At 48.7% G+C, this 19429-nt stretch overlaps 1 protein-coding gene across 4 annotated transcripts in view; it reads right to left on the bottom strand.

Moving 5' to 3' along the window:
• NRBP2 (nuclear receptor binding protein 2) overlaps positions 1-19429 on the bottom strand; it is a 226668-nt gene that overhangs the window by 104742 nt on the left and 102497 nt on the right. For all 4 annotated transcript variants that reach the window (XR_011314155.1, XM_069732161.1, XM_069732164.1 and 1 more), the window contains exon 3: positions 9739-9861. Coding sequence is in view for 3 of the 4 variants with exons in the window: in XM_069732161.1 (XP_069588262.1) it covers positions 9739-9861 (123 nt within the window). In the remaining variant the exon portion in view is untranslated. The remainder of the gene's footprint in view (positions 1-9738; positions 9862-19429) is intronic.

Below are 19429 nucleotides of genomic sequence, written 5' to 3' on the forward strand. Positions count from 1 at the left end.
TGGGGGATTATTCTTGGATTTTCTCCTGCTCATGACCCCTTGTCACAATTTAGGTTAATGATACCGTCCTGGTATAGGGACGCTGCACTGATTATCCCGGGTATCTTTATTGCCCTTGGATGGGTTACCTATTTTCACAGATTCCAGCGATTTTAGTTGCATCCTTCGCCTGGGCTACAGACTTCCTTTTCCCTTTTTTCCTCATTCTTTATGATTTTTCATTTTCCTCTGGAGACATTAAAACAACCAATCTATGGTACAGACAATGTTTCCATGTATGTTGACCAGAAGGATGATCATGCAATATGGTATCCCTATTATCATGTTTTACCCATGGGATACCATGAGCTTTCTGTACTCAGCAACCCATGCATCAATAAATCTTAAATACCTACCATATAGGTTGGCTTCATCTATTAATAATTTATGAATATATATAATATATATAATATAATATAATATCATTTATTCCCCTTTCTTATTTTCCTCTTCCTATACCCAGTTTGATTGTTTATGCAGCCATTATTCTCTCGCCGTGGTTCTATTGGATCATCTTGCTCTCCGACAGCTCCTTTATGTAATTCTTGTAATGTAAGTGTTTACACACTTTTCTTCTCTGGGTGTTCATCAGCCATTCTGGTAGTCAACCCTTATAACAAGAAAGTCCTCTCTGTGTTCCACTAGTCCTTATCTGTTCTTCATGTTTCCATCCTTGCTCCTGGGAGCAGCGCATGCGCCATTCATTCTTTCTCTTTGTCAGATGCTGGTTTTATTTTCCGGCGCGTGCGCAATTGACGTCTGCCCTGCATTCATGGCGTTCCTCCTTTACTTCCCTTCCAATCTTGGACGCACACACGCGGGACTACTGACCACCTGCGATAAAGGTATTTATGTACACTTCCCCTGACGAAGCCGCCCGTGTGACGGCGACACGCGTTGGGGTTCTTTCCCACCTTGCCCTGCTTCCTCCCTCCTGGCCATTCAATAGGTGACTTCCTGCTTCATGAGGATTTTTCATTTTGCCAATCTAACAAAGCAGCTTCCCATTTGGGGTTATCTGGACATAAAGGATAACAAACTTCCACCTAACCTTACTGTATAAGCAGTCCAGCCTCACAGGGTAAACCAACAGCCCGTGATCCCTGAAAAGCTTGCCGAGTTGCTTTATTTTCGTATAGTTTTGTATATTATTACTGTATTTTCTGTCATCCGTATGGTTGTATATGTTTGTACCTTGGCGTGATTATACACGTGTACCAAGGTGTCATTATATACCTGTAGGCAGGGTTATTATTTGCTGGATCAGCGCCATACACAATGTGAATGTTTGATGCACTGGCTTACAAATATTCTTTTAGTGCTTTGTGGTGGATTTACATAACCGGTGTATTTTTCGGACTATAAGACGCACCGGACCATAAGACGCACCCCAAATTTGGGGTGAAAATTTCAGAAAAAATGATTTTTTTATAAGATGGGGGTCCGTCTTATTGTCCGAATTTAAGGTATCTTACCTGAGGGCTGGCGGTGGCAGAGCAGGGTCACAGGAGGCATGGTGGCAGCAGAGGTGAGGTGATGCTGAGGTGCGGTCGTCGGTACGGCGTGCACCTGAGCAGGGTCCTTTCCTGCTTAGGTGGGCGATGCTGCGGCCTGTTGTCCATGCGGGGGGTTGCGGCAGTGGTGTGGATGCGGTAGAGGTGCGGTCACCTCCACAGGTGAGGTGACGCCACGGCCCGGTATTCAAGTCGAGTAGCAGAGCCGGGTGAATCACGGCTTTCTCGGTGGCGGCGGCCATCTTCCTGAGGCCGCGCGTGCGCAGATTGTGTGCTCTGCTTCCCGGGGCTTCAGGAAAATGGCCGTGGGAAGCAGCGCGTGCGCAGATGGAGATTGCGTGGCCATTTTCCTGAAGCTGAGATCTCAATCTGCGAACTCGGCTTCAGCAAAATGGCCACCGCAGTCTCAGTCTGCGCACACGCGGCCTCCCACGGCCATTTTCCTGAAGCCCCAGGAAGCAGAGAACTCAATCTGCGCATGCGCGGCCTCAGGAAGATGGCCGCCGCCACCACCGAGAAAGACGTAATTCACCCGGTTCTGCTACTCTCCTTGATTACCGGGCCACGGCGTCACCTCACCTGTGGAAGGGACTCTGCTCACGCCATACCGCTCACCGCGCCTCATCATCCTCGCACCTCTGCCGCCGCCACACTACTGCCACAACCAACCGGTAAGCCTGCATTCCAACGCACCCCTCATTTTCCTCACAATTTTTTTTGGGGAAAAGTGCGTCTCATAGCCCGAAAAATACGGTAAATATTTTGAGAGAAGCCGGGTCATGGTGGTTATCGGTATTTACTGTTTTTAGTAGGTTTTAAATAATTGTTTGTCAATAAAGCTGTTTCCTTTTCCATAATTCTACTGGAGGTGTGCATTCGTCATAAGTGGTTCTCTTTCTGCCTTGCCATGGTCACTCCACGATAATCCCACCCAGCTTGCACCACCACCAGTTGTGTTTTATACAGACTGACTGGAGACCTGGTACTGGTCCTGGTCACATATGGTTTCTGGGTGCCCATTATAGAACAAAAGGTATAGAACTATTAAATTATATATATATAAAATATACAAAATATTTTACAAAGGGGACAAAACAATACAGCATATACAGAACATAAAATAAAACAGGATAAAAAAAAAAAAACCTTACTACGCCGATGACAGAGCAGACTTAGTTTCGCGAAGCGTTTCGATTGGGATGTTCAGTGAACGGGATAATACATACACCGATGTGCATCTCTCTACAGGAACACAGATCATTATTTGCCTTGACCTTTCATCAGCACCCGAGTTACTCCAACACACCCCTCCTTGATGACCTCACGTGGACCAGGTTGTCCTCTTCCCTACAGGATTACCGTGTATGCTTGAGTATAAGCTGAGATTTTCAGCCCTTTTTTTTAGGCTGAAAGTGCCCCTCTCGGCTTATACTCGAGTCATTGTCCCAGGGGGTCAGCGGGGGAGCGGCGGCTGTGACATCATACTCACCTGCTCCCGGCGTGGTCCCTGCTTCTCAGATGGTCTCTGACGCCGGCAGCTTGTTCCTGTGTTCAGCAGTCACGTGGTACCGCTCATTAAAGTGATGAATATGGACGCGACTCCACTCCCATAGGCATGGAGCGCATATTCATTACTTTAATGAGTGGTACCATGTGACCGCTGAAAACAGGAACAAGCTGCCGGCGCCAGAGACCATCGCCCCAGAGAAGCAGAGACCGCGCCAGGGGGGTGAGTATGACGGGGGAGGGTGAGCCAAGCGACATTCACCTGTCCCCGTTCTAACGCCGGCCTCCGTCTTCCGCGTCCTCTGGCTATGACGTTCAGGTCAGAAGGCGCGATGACGTGGTTAGTGCGCGCCCACTGCCTGAACAGTCACTGCAGAGAGCCGGAAGACACAGCGGCGAGCGGTGGTGGAACGGGCACAGGTGAATATCGCAAGTGCCGGGGGCCTGAGCAACGAGAGGGAGTATGTCTTTTATTTTTTATCGCAGCAGCATATGGGGCATAATATTCTATGGAGCACCTTATGGGGCCATCAACCTTTGTGCAGCATTATATGGGGCACAATCTATGGAGGATCTTATGGGGCCATCAACCTTTGTGTAGCATTATATGGGGCATAATATTCTATGGAGCACCTTATGGGGCCATCAACCTTTGTGCAGCATTATATGGGGCACAATCTATGGAGGATCTTATGGGGCCATCAACCTTTGTGTAGCATTATATGGGGCATAATATTCTATGGAGCACCTTATGGGGCCATCAACCTTTGCGCAGCATTATATGGGGCATAATATTCTATGGAGCACCTTATGGGGCCAGCAATCTTTGTGCAGCATTATATGGGGCATAATATTCTATGGAGCATCTTATGGGGCCATCAACCTTTGTGCAGCATTATATGGGGCACAATCTATGGAGGATCTTATGGGGCCATCAACCTTTGTGCAGCATTATATGGGGCATAATATTCCATGGAGCATCTTATGGGGCCATCAACCTTTGTGCAGCATTATATGGGGCACAATCTATGGAGGATCTTATGGGGCCATCAACCTTTGTGTAGCATTATATGGGGCATAATATTCTATGGAGCACCTTATGGGGCCATCAACCTTTGCGCAGCATTATATGGGGCATAATATTCTATGGAGCACCTTATGGGGCCAGCAATCTTTGTGCAGCATTATATGGGGCATAATATTCTATGGAGCATCTTATGGGGCCATCAACCTTTGTGCAGCATTATATGGGGCACAATCTATGGAGGATCTTATGGGGCCATCAACCTTTGCGCAGCATTATATGGGGCATAATATTCTATGGAGCACCTTATGGGGCCAGCAACCTTTGTGCAGCATTATATGGGGCATAATATTCTATGGAGCATCTTATGGGGCCATCAACCTTTGGGCAGCATTATATGGGGCACAATCTATGGAGGATCTTATGGGGCCATCAACCTTTGTGCAGCATTATATGGGGCATAATATACTATGGAGCATCTTATGGGGCCATCAACCTTTGTGTAGCATTATATGGGGCATAATCTATGGAGCATCTTATGGGGCTATCAAATTTATGGAGCATTATATGGGGCATAATATTCTATGGAGCATCATATGGGGCCATCAACCTTTGTGCAGCATTATATGGGGCAAAATATTCTATGGAGCATCTTATGGGGCCATCAACCTTTGCGCAGCATTATATGGGGCAAAATATTCCATGGAGCATCTTATGGGGCCATCAACCTTTGCACAGTATTAACTGGGGCATAATATTCTATGGAGCATCTTATGGGGCCATCAACCTTTGTGCAGCATTATATGGGGCATAATCTATGGGGCATCTTATGGGACCATCAACCTTTGTGCAGCATTATATGGTACATAATCTATGGAGCATCTTATGGGACCATCAACCTTTGTGCAGCATTATATGGGGCATAATATTCTATGGAGCATCTTATGGGACCATCAACCTTTGTGCAGCATTATATGGTACATAATCTATGGAGCATCTTATGGGACCATCAACCTTTGTGCAGCATTATATGGGGCATAATATTCTATGGAGCACCTTATGGGGCCAGCAACCTTTGTGCAGCATTATATGGGGCATAATATTCTATGGAGCATCTTATGGGGCCATCAACCTTTGGGCAGCATTATATGGGGCACAATCTATGGAGGATCTTATGGGGCCATCAACCTTTGTGCAGCATTATATGGGGCATAATATTCCATGGAGCATCTTATGGGGCCATCAACCTTTGTGCAGCATTATATGGGGCACAATCTATGGAGGATCTTATGGGGCCATCAACCTTTGTGTAGCATTATATGGGGCATAATATTCTATGGAGCACCTTATGGGGCCATCAACCTTTGCGCAGCATTATATGGGGCATAATATTCTATGGAGCACCTTATGGGGCCAGCAACCTTTGTGCAGCATTATATGGGGCATAATATTCTATGGAGCATCTTATGGGGCCATCAACCTTTGGGCAGCATTATATGGGGCACAATCTATGGAGGATCTTATGGGGCCATCAACCTTTGTGCAGCATTATATGGGGCATAATATTCCATGGAGCATCTTATGGGGCCATCAACCTTTGTGCAGCATTATATGGGGCACAATCTATGGAGGATCTTATGGGGCCATCAACCTTTGTGTAGCATTATATGGGGCATAATATTCTATGGAGCACCTTATGGGGCCATCAACCTTTGCGCAGCATTATATGGGGCATAATATTCTATGGAGCACCTTATGGGGCCAGCAACCTTTGTGCAGCATTATATGGGGCATAATATTCTATGGAGCATCTTATGGGGCCATCAACCTTTGGGCAGCATTATATGGGGCACAATCTATGGAGGATCTTATGGGGCCATCAACCTTTGTGCAGCATTATATGGGGCATAATATACTATGGAGCATCTTATGGGGCCATCAACCTTTGTGCAGCATTATATGGGGTATAATCTATGGAGCATCTTATGGGACCATCAACCTTTGTGCAGCATTATATGGGGCATAATCTATGGAGCATCTTATGGGGCCATCAACCTTTGTGTAGCATTATATGGGGCATAATCTATGGAGCATCTTATGGGGCTATCAAATTTATGGAGCATTATATGGGGCATAATATTCTATGGAGCATCATATGGGGCCATCAACCTTTGTGCAGCATTATATGGGGCAAAATATTCTATGGAGCATCTTATGGGGCCATCAACCTTTGCGCAGCATTATATGGGGCAAAATATTCCATGGAGCATCTTATGGGGCCATCAACCTTTGCGCAGTATTAACTGGGGCATAATATTCTATGGAGCATCTTATGGGGCCATCAACCTTTGTGCAGCATTATATGGGGCATAATCTATGGGGCATCTTATGGGACCATCAACCTTTGTGCAGCATTATATGGTACATAATCTATGGAGCATCTTATGGGACCATCAACCTTTGTGCAGCATTATATGGTACATAATCTATGGAGCATCTTATGGGACCATCAACCTTTGTGCAGCATTATATGGGGCATAATATTCTATGGAGCATCTTATGGGGCCATCAACCTTTGTGCAGCATTATATGGGGCATAATATTCCATGGAGCATCTTATGGGGCCATCAACCTTTGTGCAGCATTATATGGGGCATAATATTCTATGGAGCATCTTATGGGGCCATCAACCTTTGTGCAGCATTATATGGGGCATAATCTATGGAGCATCTTATGGGACCATCAACCTTTGTGCAGCATTATATGGGGCATAATCTATGAGGCATCTTATGGGACCATCAACCTTTGTGCAGCATTATATGGGGCATAATATTCTATGGAGCATCTTATGGGGCCATCAACCTTTGTGCCGCATTATATGGGGCATAATATTCTATGGAGCATCTTATGGGACCATCAACCTTTGTGCAGCATTATATGGGGCATAATATTCTATGGAGGATCTTATGGGACCATCAACCTTTGCGCAGCATTATATGGGGCATAATATTCTATGGAGCATCTTATGGGACCATCAACCTTTGCGCAGGATTATATGGGGCAAAATATTCCATGGAGCATCTTATGGGGCCACCATTAACCTTTGTGCAGCATTATATGGGGCATATTTTAAAATGGAACATCTTATGGGGCCCATCATGAACTGTATGGAGCATTATATGGGTCTCCTGATTCAATATGGATATTCAAAAACACTTAACCTACTGATGTCTCAATCAATTTGACTTTTATTGGTATCTATTTTTATTTTTGACATTTACCGGTAGCTGCTGCATTTCCCACCCTAGGCTTATACTTGAGTCAATAAGTTTTCCAAGTTTTTTGTGGCAAAATTAGGGGTCTCGGCTTATACTCGGGCTGGCTTATACTCTAGTATATACGGTATATGAAATTCCCAATTTATGCAACATCTTCACTCCTGCTGACCTCAGAAGTTCGAGATTGTCGCCATATTCAATTTTCAATTGGATTTTACAGTTACCCAGAAACCAAACCTGAAATGGCTGGTGTGGGCAATCTGTCCACTATTGATTTATGGCTTATAGGCAGGGGTTACAGCTCTGAAAAAAACATGCATCTTCTTCCCCGATTTGTCCTGAAGCTGAAAATGTATGTCCCATCACTATCGGATCTATACAAGCCCCAATATTCATAATTCTCTTTCGGAGGCCCCAGGGAGGGGAGGGGGGGACAATAGTTCTCTATTCTCTATACAGCCTCCTGCTGTATATACGGGGCAGTGACAGCCTCCTGCTGTATATACGGGGCAGTGACAGCCTCCTGCTGTATATACGGGGCAGTGACAGCCTCCTGCTGTATATACGGGGGGCAGTGACAGCCTCCTGCTGTATATACGGGGCAGTGACAGCCTACTGCTGTATATACGGGGCAGTGACAGCCTCCTGCTGTATATACGGGGGGCAGTGACAGCCTCCTGCTGTATATACGGGGCAGTGACAGCGTCCTGCTGTATATACGGGGCAGTGACAGCCTCCTGCTGTATATACGGGGCAGTGACAGCCTCCTGCTGTATATACGGGGGGCAGTGACAGCCTCCTGCTGTATATACGGGGCAGTGACAGCCTCCTGCTGTATATACGGGGCAGTGACAGCCTCCTGCTGTATATACGGGGCAGTGACAGCCTCCTGCTGTATATACGGGGGGCAGTGACAGCCTCCTGCTGTATATACGGGGCAGTGACAGCGTCCTGCTGTATATACGGGGCAGTGACAGCCTCCTGCTGTATATACGGGGCAGTGACAGCCTCCTGCTGTATATACGGGGGGCAGTGACAGCCTCCTGCTGTATATACGGGGCAGTGACAGCCTCCTGCTGTATATACGGGGCAGTGACAGCCTCCTGCTGTATATACGGGGCAGTGACAGCCTCCTGCTGTATATACGGGGCAGTGACAGCCTCCTGCTGTATATACGGGGGCAGTGACAGCCTCCTGCAGTATATACGGGGCAGTGACAGCCTCCTGCTGTATATACGGGGGGGAAGTGACAGTCTCCTGCTGTACATACGGGGGGCAGTGACAGCCTCCTGCTTTATATACGGGGGGCAGTGACAGCCTCCTGCTGTATATACGGGGGGCAGTGACAGCATCCTGCTGTATATACGGGGAGCAGTGACAGCCTCCTGCTGTATATACGGGGAGCAGTGACAGCCTCCTGCTGTATATACGGGGGGCAGTGACAGCCTCCTGCTGTATATACGGGGCAGTGACAGCCTCCTGCTGTATATACGGGGGCAGTGACAGCCTCCTGCAGTATAGACGGGGGGCAGTGACAGCCTCCTGCTGTATATACGGGGTGGGGCTGGGGTGGGGCGTGAAGTGACAGTCTCCTGCAGTATATACGGGGGGGAAGTGACAGTCTCCTGCTGTACATACGGGGGGCAGTGACAGCCTCCTGCTTTATATACGGGGGGCAGTGACAGCCTCCTGCTGTATATACGGGGGGCAGTGACAGCATCCTGCTGTATATACGGGGAGCAGTGACAGCCTCCTGCTGTATATACAGGGGGCAGTGACAGCCTCCTGCTGTATATACGGGGGGCAGTGACAGCATCCTGCTGTATATACGGGGAGCAGTGACAGCCTCCTGCTGTACATACGGGGGACAGTGACAGCCTCCTGCTTTATATATGGGGGGCAGTGACAGCATCCTGCTGTATATACGGGGGGCAGTGACAGCATCCTGCTGTATATGTGGGGGGCAGTGACAGCATCCTGCTGTATATACGGGGGGCAGTGACAGCATCCTGCTGTATATACGGGGAGCAGTGACAGCCTCCTGCTGTATATGTGGGGGGCAGTGACAGCATCCTGCTGTATATACGGGGAGCAGTGACAGCCTCCTGCTGTACATACGGGGGACAGTGACAGCCTCCTGCTTTATATACGGGGGGCAGTGACAGCCTCCTGCTGTATATACGGGGGGCAGTGACAGCATCCTGCTGTATATACGGGGGGCAGTGACAGCATCCTGCTGTATATACGGGGGGCAGTGACAGCATCCTGCTGTATATGCGGGGGGCAGTGACAGCATCCTGCTGTATATGCGGGGGGCAGTGACAGTCTCCTGCAGCCTTATGCTGTGATTTGGGGGCCCCCGATGCACGTCTTGTACCTCGTGAGACTTGAAGATCCTTTTGTCGGTGAAGTGCAGCTCGTTCCACACGACTTCCACTCCTTCCTCTGTGTCCATGGCCAGGAACGTGCTCTCGATGCCGGGCATATTGCCCTGATTCACCTGCACACAGAGAAATGCAAAGTTACTATGGAGCCGGGGAGAACTCAGCGCCGTGTAAGAGAGCTGGGGAGAGCCGAGTGCCGTGCCCAAAAGCCAGGGAGAGCCGAGTGCCACGCCCAAGAGCCAGGGAGAACCGAGCGCCGAGTCCGAGAGACGGGAGGAACTGAGCACCACAACCGTGAGTCGGGGAGAACCGAGCGCCACAACCGAGAGGCGAGGAGAACTGAGCGCCACAACCGAGAGCCGGGGAGAAACAAGCGCCACAACCGAGAGCCGGGGAGAATCGAGCAACACACCAGAGAGCTGGGGAGAATCGAGCGCCGCGCCCCAGAGCTGGCGAGAACTGAGCGCCATAACCGAGAGCCGGGGAGAACCGAGCGCCATAACCGAGAGCCGGGGAGAACCGAGCGCCATAACCGAGACCCAGGGAAAACTGAGCGCCACAACCGAGAGCTAATGAGAACAGAGCACCACACCAAGAGCCAGGGAGAACAGAGCAACGCACCCGAGAGTCGGGGAGAATCGAGCAACACACCAGAGAGCCGGGGAGAACCGAGCGCCGCGCCCGAGAGCTGGGGAGAACAGAGCGCCATAACCGAGAGTCGGGGAGAACAGAGTGCCACACCAAGAGCCAGGGAGAACCAAGCGCAGCGCCCGAGAGCTGGGGAGAACAGAGTGCCATAACCGAGAGCCGGGGAGAACAGAGCGCCACACCAAGAGCCAGGGAGAACCGAGCAACACACCCGAGAGCCGGGGAGAACAGAGCAACGCACCCGAGAGCTGGGGAGAACTGAGCGCCACACCAAGAGCCAGGGAGAACCGAGCAACACACCCGAGAGCCGGGGAGAACAGAGCAACGCACCCGAGAGCTGGGGAGAACTAAGCGCCACACCAAGAGCCAGGGAGAACCGAGCAACACACCCGAGAGCCGGGGAGAACAGAGCAACGCACCCGAGACCGGGGGGAGCAGAGCTTCGCACCCGAGAGTCAGGGAGAACAGGGCTCCGCACCCGAGTGCCGGGGAGTACAGGGCTCCGCACCCGAAAGCTGGAGAGAACAGAGCGCTGCACCCGAGGCCTAGGATGGGTTCACACTTCGTTATGGGCATCCATTAGACTGACTACGTTACACCGCGGTATAAACGCGGTGTAACGTAGTCCGTTAACGTCGCCATTAATTCCTATGTCGGACGCATCGCTAGTGCATGCCCACAATGGGAGTGCACTAGCGATATGCCATCATTGAGTGACGGACCCCGAGACGCGGGCTGCAGAGTTTCTGGGTCCGTCACTGCGAGCACAGATAGAGCTAGCAGATGCCATACCGGCACTTGCGTTTACCGTTACCGTATGTGTTGAACGGGCTGCTGTAAACGCAATGTGAACCCGGCCTTACACAAGCAAAAGTCTGTTTTATTCACCAACCAGAAAGAAACACTTAAACCTGAAAGCAACATACAGATAACAGTCTATTTTTCTTGGTTTGCTAAAAACAGCCGTCTGGTTAATTAAGAGACAATGCTGTGTCTCCACACCTGTATATATAATCGGACATGTAGAAACAATCTGCAGTAATTACAGGGGAGCGACCGCTCGTCACGTGCTGAGAAGGACAATGTGCTCTCCGCTGCACAGCAGATACCAAGGCAGAGAACACCGACAGTACAGAACCCAGCGCCCTGCCCGGGGACAACATATCACTGTGAGCCACACAGGCAGGAACCGGCCCAGGATGCACTGCTTCACCATCTGCAGAGACCGGAGGAAACACTGAGAGCCCAGGAGACACTAAATGGAGCAGAAGTAACAGAGCGAGGAGCGGCATCAGCAATGTACACAGTGACTGCACCAGCAGAATAGTGAGTGCAGCTCTGGAGTATAATACAGGAGGTAACTCAGGATAAGTAATGTAATGTATGTACACAGTGACTGCACCAGCAGAATAGTGAGTGCAGCTCTGGGGTATAATACAGGATGTAACTCAGGATAAGTAATGTAATGTATGTACACAGTGACTGCACCAGCAGAATAGTGAGTGCAGCTCTGGAGTATAATACAGGAGGTAACTCAGGATAAGTAATGTAATGTATGTACACAGTGACTGCACCAGCAGAATAGTGAGTGCAGCTCTGGGGTATAATACAGGAGGTAACTCAGGATCAGTAATATAATGTATGTACACAGTGACTGCACCAGCAGAATAGTGAGTGCAGCTCTGGAGTATAATACAGGAGGTAACTCAGGATAAGTAATGTAATGTATGTACACAGTGACTGCACCAGCAGAATAGTGAGTGCAGCTCTGGGGTATAATACAGGATGTAACTCAGGATAAGTAATGTAATGTATGTACACAGTGACTGCACCAGCAGAATAGTGAGTGCAGCTCTGGAGTATAATACAGGAGGTAACTCAGGATAAGTAATGTAATGTATGTACACAGTGACTGCACCAGCAGAATAGTGAGTGCAGCTCTGGGGTATAATACAGGAGGTAACTCAGGATCAGTAATATAATGTATGTACACAGTGACTGCACCAGCAGAATAGTGAGTGCAGCTCTGGAGTATAATACAGGAGGTAACTCAGGATAAGTAATGTAATGTATGTACACAGTGACTGCACCAGCAGAATAGTGAGTGCAGCTCTGGGGTATAATACAGGATGTAACTCAGGATCAGTAATGTAATGTATGTACACAGTGACTGCACCAGCAGAATAGTGAGTGCAGCTCTGGAGTATAATACAGGAGGTAACTCAGGATAAGTAATGTAATGTATGTACACAGTGACTGCACCAGCAGAATAGTGAGTGCAGCTCTGGGGTATAATACAGGATGTAACTCAGGATAAGTAATGTAATGTATGTACACAGTGACTGCACCAGCAGAATAGTGAGTGCAGCTCTGGAGTATAATACAGGAGGTAACTCAGGATAAGTAATGTAATGTATGTACACAGTGACTGCACCAGCAGAATAGTGAGTGCAGCTCTGGGGTATAATACAGGAGGTAACTCAGGATCAGTAATATAATGTATGTACACAGTGACTGCACCAGCAGAATAGTGAGTGCAGCTCTGGAGTATAATACAGGAGGTAACTCAGGATAAGTAATGTAATGTATGTACACAGTGACTGCACCAGCAGAATAGTGAGTGCAGCTCTGGGGTATAATACAGGATGTAACTCAGGATCAGTAATGTAATGTATGTACACAGTGACTGCACCAGCAGAATAGTGAGTGCAGCTCTGGAGTATAATACAGGAGGTAACTCAGGATAAGTAATGTAATGTATGTACACAGTGACTGCACCAGCAGAATAGTGAGTGCAGCTCTGGGGTATAATACAGGATGTAACTCAGGATCAGTAATGTAATGTATGTACACAGTGACTGCACCAGCAGAATAGTGAGTGCAGCTCTGGGGTATAATACAGGATGTAACTCAGGATAAGTAATGTAATGTATGTACACAGTGACTGCACCAGCAGAATAGCGAGTGCAGCTCTGGAGTATAATACAGGATGTAACTCAGGATCAGTAATGTATGTACACAGTGACTGCACCAGCAGAATAGTGAGTGCAGCTCTGGAGTATAATACAGGAGGTAACTCAGGATCAGTAATATAATGTATGTACACAGTGACTGCACCAGCAGAATAGTGAGTGCAGCTCTGGAGTATAATACAGGATGTAACTCAGGATCAGTAATGTAATGTATGTACACAGTGACTGCACCAGCAGAATAGTGAGTGCAGCTCTGGAGTATAATACAGGATGTAACTCAGGATCAGTATTGTAATGTATGTACACAGTGACTGCACCAGCAGAATAGTGAGTGCAGCTCTGGGGTATAATACAGGATGTAACTCAGGATCAGTAATGTAATGTATGTACACAGTGACTGCACCAGCAGAATAGTGAGTGCAGCTCTGGGGTATAATACAGGAGGTAACTCAGGATCAGTAATATAATGTATGTACACAGTGACTGCACCAGCAGAATAGTGAGTGCAGCTCTGGAGTATAATACAGGAGGTAACTCAGGATCAGTAATGAAATGTATGTACACAGTGACTGCACCAGCAGAATAGTGAGTGCAGCTCTGGAGTATAATACAGGATGTAACTCAGGATCAGTAATGTAATGTATGTACACAGTGACTGCACCAGCAGAATAGTGAGTGCAGCTCTGGGGTATAATACAGGATGTAACTCATGATCAGTAATGTAATGTATGTACACAGTGACTGCACCAGCAGAATAGTAAGTGCAGCTCTGGGGTATAATACAGGAGGTAACTCAGGATCAGTAATGTAATGTATGTACACAGTGACTGCACCAGCAGAATAGTGAGTGCAGCTCTGGGGTATAATACAGGAGGTAACTCAGGATCAGTAATGAAATGTATGTACACAGTGACTGCACCAGCAGAATAGTGAGTGCAGCTCTGGAGTATAATACAGGAGGTAACTCAGGATCAGTAATGTAATGTATGTACACAGTGACTGCACCAGCAGAATAGTGAGTGCAGCTCTGGGGTATAATACAGGATGTAACTCAGGATCAGTAATGTAATGTATGTACACAGTGACTGCACCAGCAGAATAGTGAGTGCAGCTCTGGGGTATAATACAGGATGTAACTCAGGATCAGTAATGTAATGTATGTACACAGTGACTGCACCAGCAGAATAGTGACTGCAGCTCTGGGGTATAATACAGGAGGTAACTCAGGATCAGTAATGTAATGTATGTACACAGTGACTGCACCAGCAGAATAGTGAGTGCAGCTCTGGGGTATAATAGAGGAGGTAACTCAGGATCAGTAATATAATGTATGTACACAGTGACTGCACCAGCAGAATAGTGAGTGCAGCTCTGGAGTATAATACAGGATGTAACTCAGGATCAGTAATGTAATGTATGTACACAGTGACTGCACCAGCAGAATAGTGAGTGCAGATCTGGGGTATAATACAGGATGTAACTCAGGATCAGTAATGTAATGTATGTACACAGTGACTGCACCAGCAGAATAGTGAGTGCAGCTCTGGAGTATAATACAGGATGTAACTCAGGATCAGTAATGTAATGTATGTACACAGTGACTGCACCAGCAGAATAGTGAGTGCAGCTCTGGGGTATAATACAGGAGGTAACTAAGGATCAGTAATATAATGTATGTACACAGTGACTGCACCAGCAGAATAGTGAGTGCAGCTCTGGGGTATAATACAGGATGTAACTCAGGATCAGTAATGTAATGTATGTACACAGTGACTGCACCAGCAGAATAGTGAGTGCAGCTCTGGAGTATAATACAGTATGTAACTCAGGATCAGTAATGTAATGTATGTACACAGTGACTGCACCAGCAGAATAGTGAGTGCAGCTCTGGAGTATAATACAGGCGGTAACTGAGGATCAGTAATGTAATGTATGTACACAGTGACTGCACCAGCAGAATAGTGAGTGCAGCTCTAGAGTATAATACAGGCGGTAACTCAGGATCAGTAATGTAATGTATGTACACAGTGACTGCACCAGCAGAATAGTGAGTGCAGCTCTGGAGTATAATACAAGCGGTAACTCAGGATCAGTATTGTAATGTATGTACACAGTGACTGCACCAGCAGAATAGTGAGTGCAGCTCTGGAGTATAATACAGGAGGTAACTGAGGATCAGTAATGTAATGTATGTACACAGTGACTGCACCAGCAGAATAGTGAGTGCAGCTCTAGAGTATAATACAGGAGGTAACTCAGGATCAGTAATGTAATGTATGTACACAGTGACTGCACCAGCAGAATAGTGAGTGCAGCTCTGGAGTATAATACAGGAGGTAACTCAGGATCAGTATTGTAATGTATGTACACAGTGACTGCACCAGCAGAATAGTGAGTGCAGCTCTGGAGTATAATACAGGAGGTAACTCAGGATCAGTAATGTAATGTATGTACACAGTGACTGCACCAGCAGAATAGTGAGTGCAGCTCTGGAGTATAATACAGGATGTAACTCAGGATCAGTAATGTAATGTATGTACACAGTGACTACACCAGCAGAATAGTGAGTGCAGCTCTGGGGTATAATACAGGATGTAACTCAGGATCAGTAATGTAATGTATGTACACAGTGACTGCCCCAGCAGAATAGCGAGTGCAGCTCTGGAGTATAATACTACAGGAGGTAACTCAGGATCAGTAATGTAATTATTATTATTATTATTATACATTTTTATAGCGCCATTTATTACATGGCGCTTTACATGTGAATACGAGGCAAATATAGACAAATACATTAAACATGAGCAGATAACAAGGCACACGAGTACATGAGGAGGGAGCACCCTGCCCGCGAGGGCTCATAGTCTGCAGGGGGTGGGTGAGGATACACTAGGAGAGGGAAGAGCTGGCTGTGAGGCTGTTCAGTAGGTTGAGGATCACTGCAGGCTGTAGGCTTGTCGGAAGAGATGAGTCTTCAGGTTCTTTTTGAAGGTTTGTAATGTATGTACACAGTGACTGCACCAGCAGAATAGTGAGTGCAGCTCTGGAGTATAATACAGGATGTAACTCAGGATCAGTAATGTATGTACACAGTGACTGCACCAGCAGAATAGTGAGTGCAGCTCTGGGGTATAATACAGGATGTAACTCAGGATCAGTAATGTAATGTATGTACACAGTGACTGCACCAGCAGAATAGTGACTGCAGCTCTGGGGTATAATACAGGATGTAACTCAGGATCAGTAATGTAATGTATGTACACAGTGACTGCACCAGCAGAATAGTGAGTGCAGCTCTGGGGTATAATACAGGATGTAACTCAGGATCAGTAATGTAATGTATGTACACAGTGACTGCACCAGCAGAATAGTGAGTGCAGCTCTGGGGTATAATACAGGATGTAACTCAGGATCAGTAATGTAATGTATGTACACAGTGACTGCACCAGCAGAATAGTGAGTGCAGCTCTGGGGTATAATACAGGATGTAACTCAGGATCAGTAATGTAATGTATGTACACAGTGACTGCACCAGCAGAATAGAGAGTGCAGCTCTGGAGTATAATACAGGATGTAACTCAGGATCAGTAATGTAATGTATGTACACAGTGACTGCACCAGCAGAATAGTGAGTGCAGCTCTGGGGTATAATACAGGATGTAACTCAGGATCAGTAATGTAATGTATGTACACAGTGACTGCACCAGCAGAATAGTGAGTGCAGCTCTGGGATATAATACAGGATGTAACTCAGGATCAGTAATATATGTACACAGTGACTGCACCAGCAGAATACTCTGGACCAGAGCTTGCGGCTCCATAGAAACACATGCAGCCGCATACTCCGGTCCCGAGTGCTGTCAGCAGTGCCAGGTATTGATGCGAGAGACTCGTGTGAGTTTCTCACATCACACTCACAACTGTGACCACGGCCTTAGTCAGATAGTGAACGTGATAGTTTGAGTGTTGCGAGATATAAGGCCAAGTTCAATCTGCAGTGGGCTGAAGGCACGTGAAGTACATATTGTTCTGGTGGTATGACGTCTTACAAATTTCCTGTGAACCTTTCTGTAGTGTCTGAAGACTATGGCCCAAACTAGGCACTGAGGAGCGTGCCTTAATCCCTTCTATACCGGGAAAGCCAGAAAGTGAACTGAATGTAAGCGAATGCTGGAATGTGCTGTGTAGATGGCACCGGAGGGTGCCGTGCCCGGGACGGCATAGTAAACACTGGTGAACGTAAACTTTTCAGTAAAGTTGAACTTGTTAAAACAAATCGCGTGTTCTCACGTGTGAGAAACTGGTCGTGGATCTGAGGACGTGGAGACAACGGAGACCTCCGGGCTGCAAGTGAGAGCAATGCTTGGGACACAGCGCCGCCCTGGTGGAGGAGATCATGATTGTTTGCAATGTGTCAGAGCGTGAAGGTGCAGCAGTTCGTCCACGGCTGTTGTCCTGGGCACCTCACCCCCCCGCACTCTGCCCTCAGTACCACCGTGCCCCCTGCTGTGCCCTCAGTACCACCGTACCCTATTCCCCCTGCTCTGCCCTCAGAATCAGTGTCCTCTGCTCCCCTCATTCAGCCCTCAGTACCACCGTGCCCTTTGCAACCCCCTGCTCTGCCCTCGGTACCACCGTGCCCTCTGCTCCTTCCCGCGCTCTGCCCTCAGGACAACCGTGCCCTCTGCACGCTCTGCCCTCAGTACCACTGTGCCCTCTGCTCCTCCCCATGCTGTGCCCTGAGTACCATCGTGCCCTCTGCTCCTCCTTGCGCTCTGCCCACAGTACCACCGTGCCCTCTGCTCCTCTCCACGCTCTGCCCTCAGTACCACCGCGCCCTCTGCTCTCTGTCCTCAGTATCACCGTGCCCTCTGCTCCCCCAGCTGCTCTCCGCGCACTGCCCTCAGTACCACAGTGCCCTCTGCTCCACCAGCTCCTCCCCGCGCACTGCCCTCAGTACCACCGTGCCCTCTGCTCCTCTCCGCTCTCAGTACCACCGTGCCCTCTGCTCCTCTCCACGCTCTGCCCACAGTACCACCGTGCCCTCTGCTCTCTGTCCTCAGTATCACCGTGCCCTCTGCTTCCCCAGCTGCTCCCCGCGCACTGCCCTCAGTACCATCGTGCCCTCTGCTCCTCTCCACGCTCTGCCCTCAGTACCACTTTGCCCTCTGCTCCACCAGCTCCTCCCCGCGCACTGCCCTCAGTACCACCGTGCCCTCTGCCATCAGTACCACCGTGCCCTCTGCCCTCAGTACCACCGTGCCCTCTGCCCCTCTCTGCGCTCTGTCCTCAGTAGCACTGTGATGATAATGTATAATATTATTTTTAGTTGTCCCTCTTAACACACCATTGTGGGCTTTGACCCCCCTTCTCTCTGCTCCCCCAGCTCTGCCCTCAGTACCACCATGCCCTCTGCTCCTCTCCACGCTCTGCCCTCAGGACCACCGTGCCCTCTACTTCTCTCTCTACCCTCAGTACCACCGTGCCCTCTCCTCCTCTCCGCTCTCAGTACCACCGTACCCTCTCCTCCTCTCCGCTCTCAGTACCACCGTGCCCTCTGCTCCTCTCCACGCTCTGCCCACAGTACCACCGTGCCCTCTGCTCTCTGTCCTCAGTATCACCGTGCCCTCTGCTTCCCCAGCTGCTCCCCGCGCACTGCCCTCAGTACCATCGTGCCCTCTGCTCCTCTCCACGCTCTGCCCTCAGTACCACTGTGCCCTCTGCTCTCTGTCCTCAGTATCACCGTGCCCTCTGCTCCCACAGCTCCTCCCCGCGCACTGCCCTCAGTACCACTGTAATGATAATGTATAATATGATTTTTAGTTGTCCCTCTTAGCACACCATTGTGGGCTTTGACCCCACTTCGCTCTGCTCCCCCAGCTCCTCCCCGCGCTCTGCCCTCAGTACCACCGTGCCCTCTCCTCCTCTCCGCACCACCGTGCCCTCTCCTCCTCTCCGCTCTCAGTACCACCGTGCCCTCTGCTCCTCTCTGCGCTCTGCCCTCAGTAACACCGTGCCCTCTGCTCCTCTCCACGCTCTGCCCTCAGTACCACTGTGCCCTCTG

Source organism: Ranitomeya imitator, chromosome 6 (genome assembly GCF_032444005.1).
Source record: "Ranitomeya imitator isolate aRanImi1 chromosome 6, aRanImi1.pri, whole genome shotgun sequence".
Lineage (NCBI taxonomy): Eukaryota > Metazoa > Chordata > Amphibia > Anura > Dendrobatidae > Ranitomeya > Ranitomeya imitator.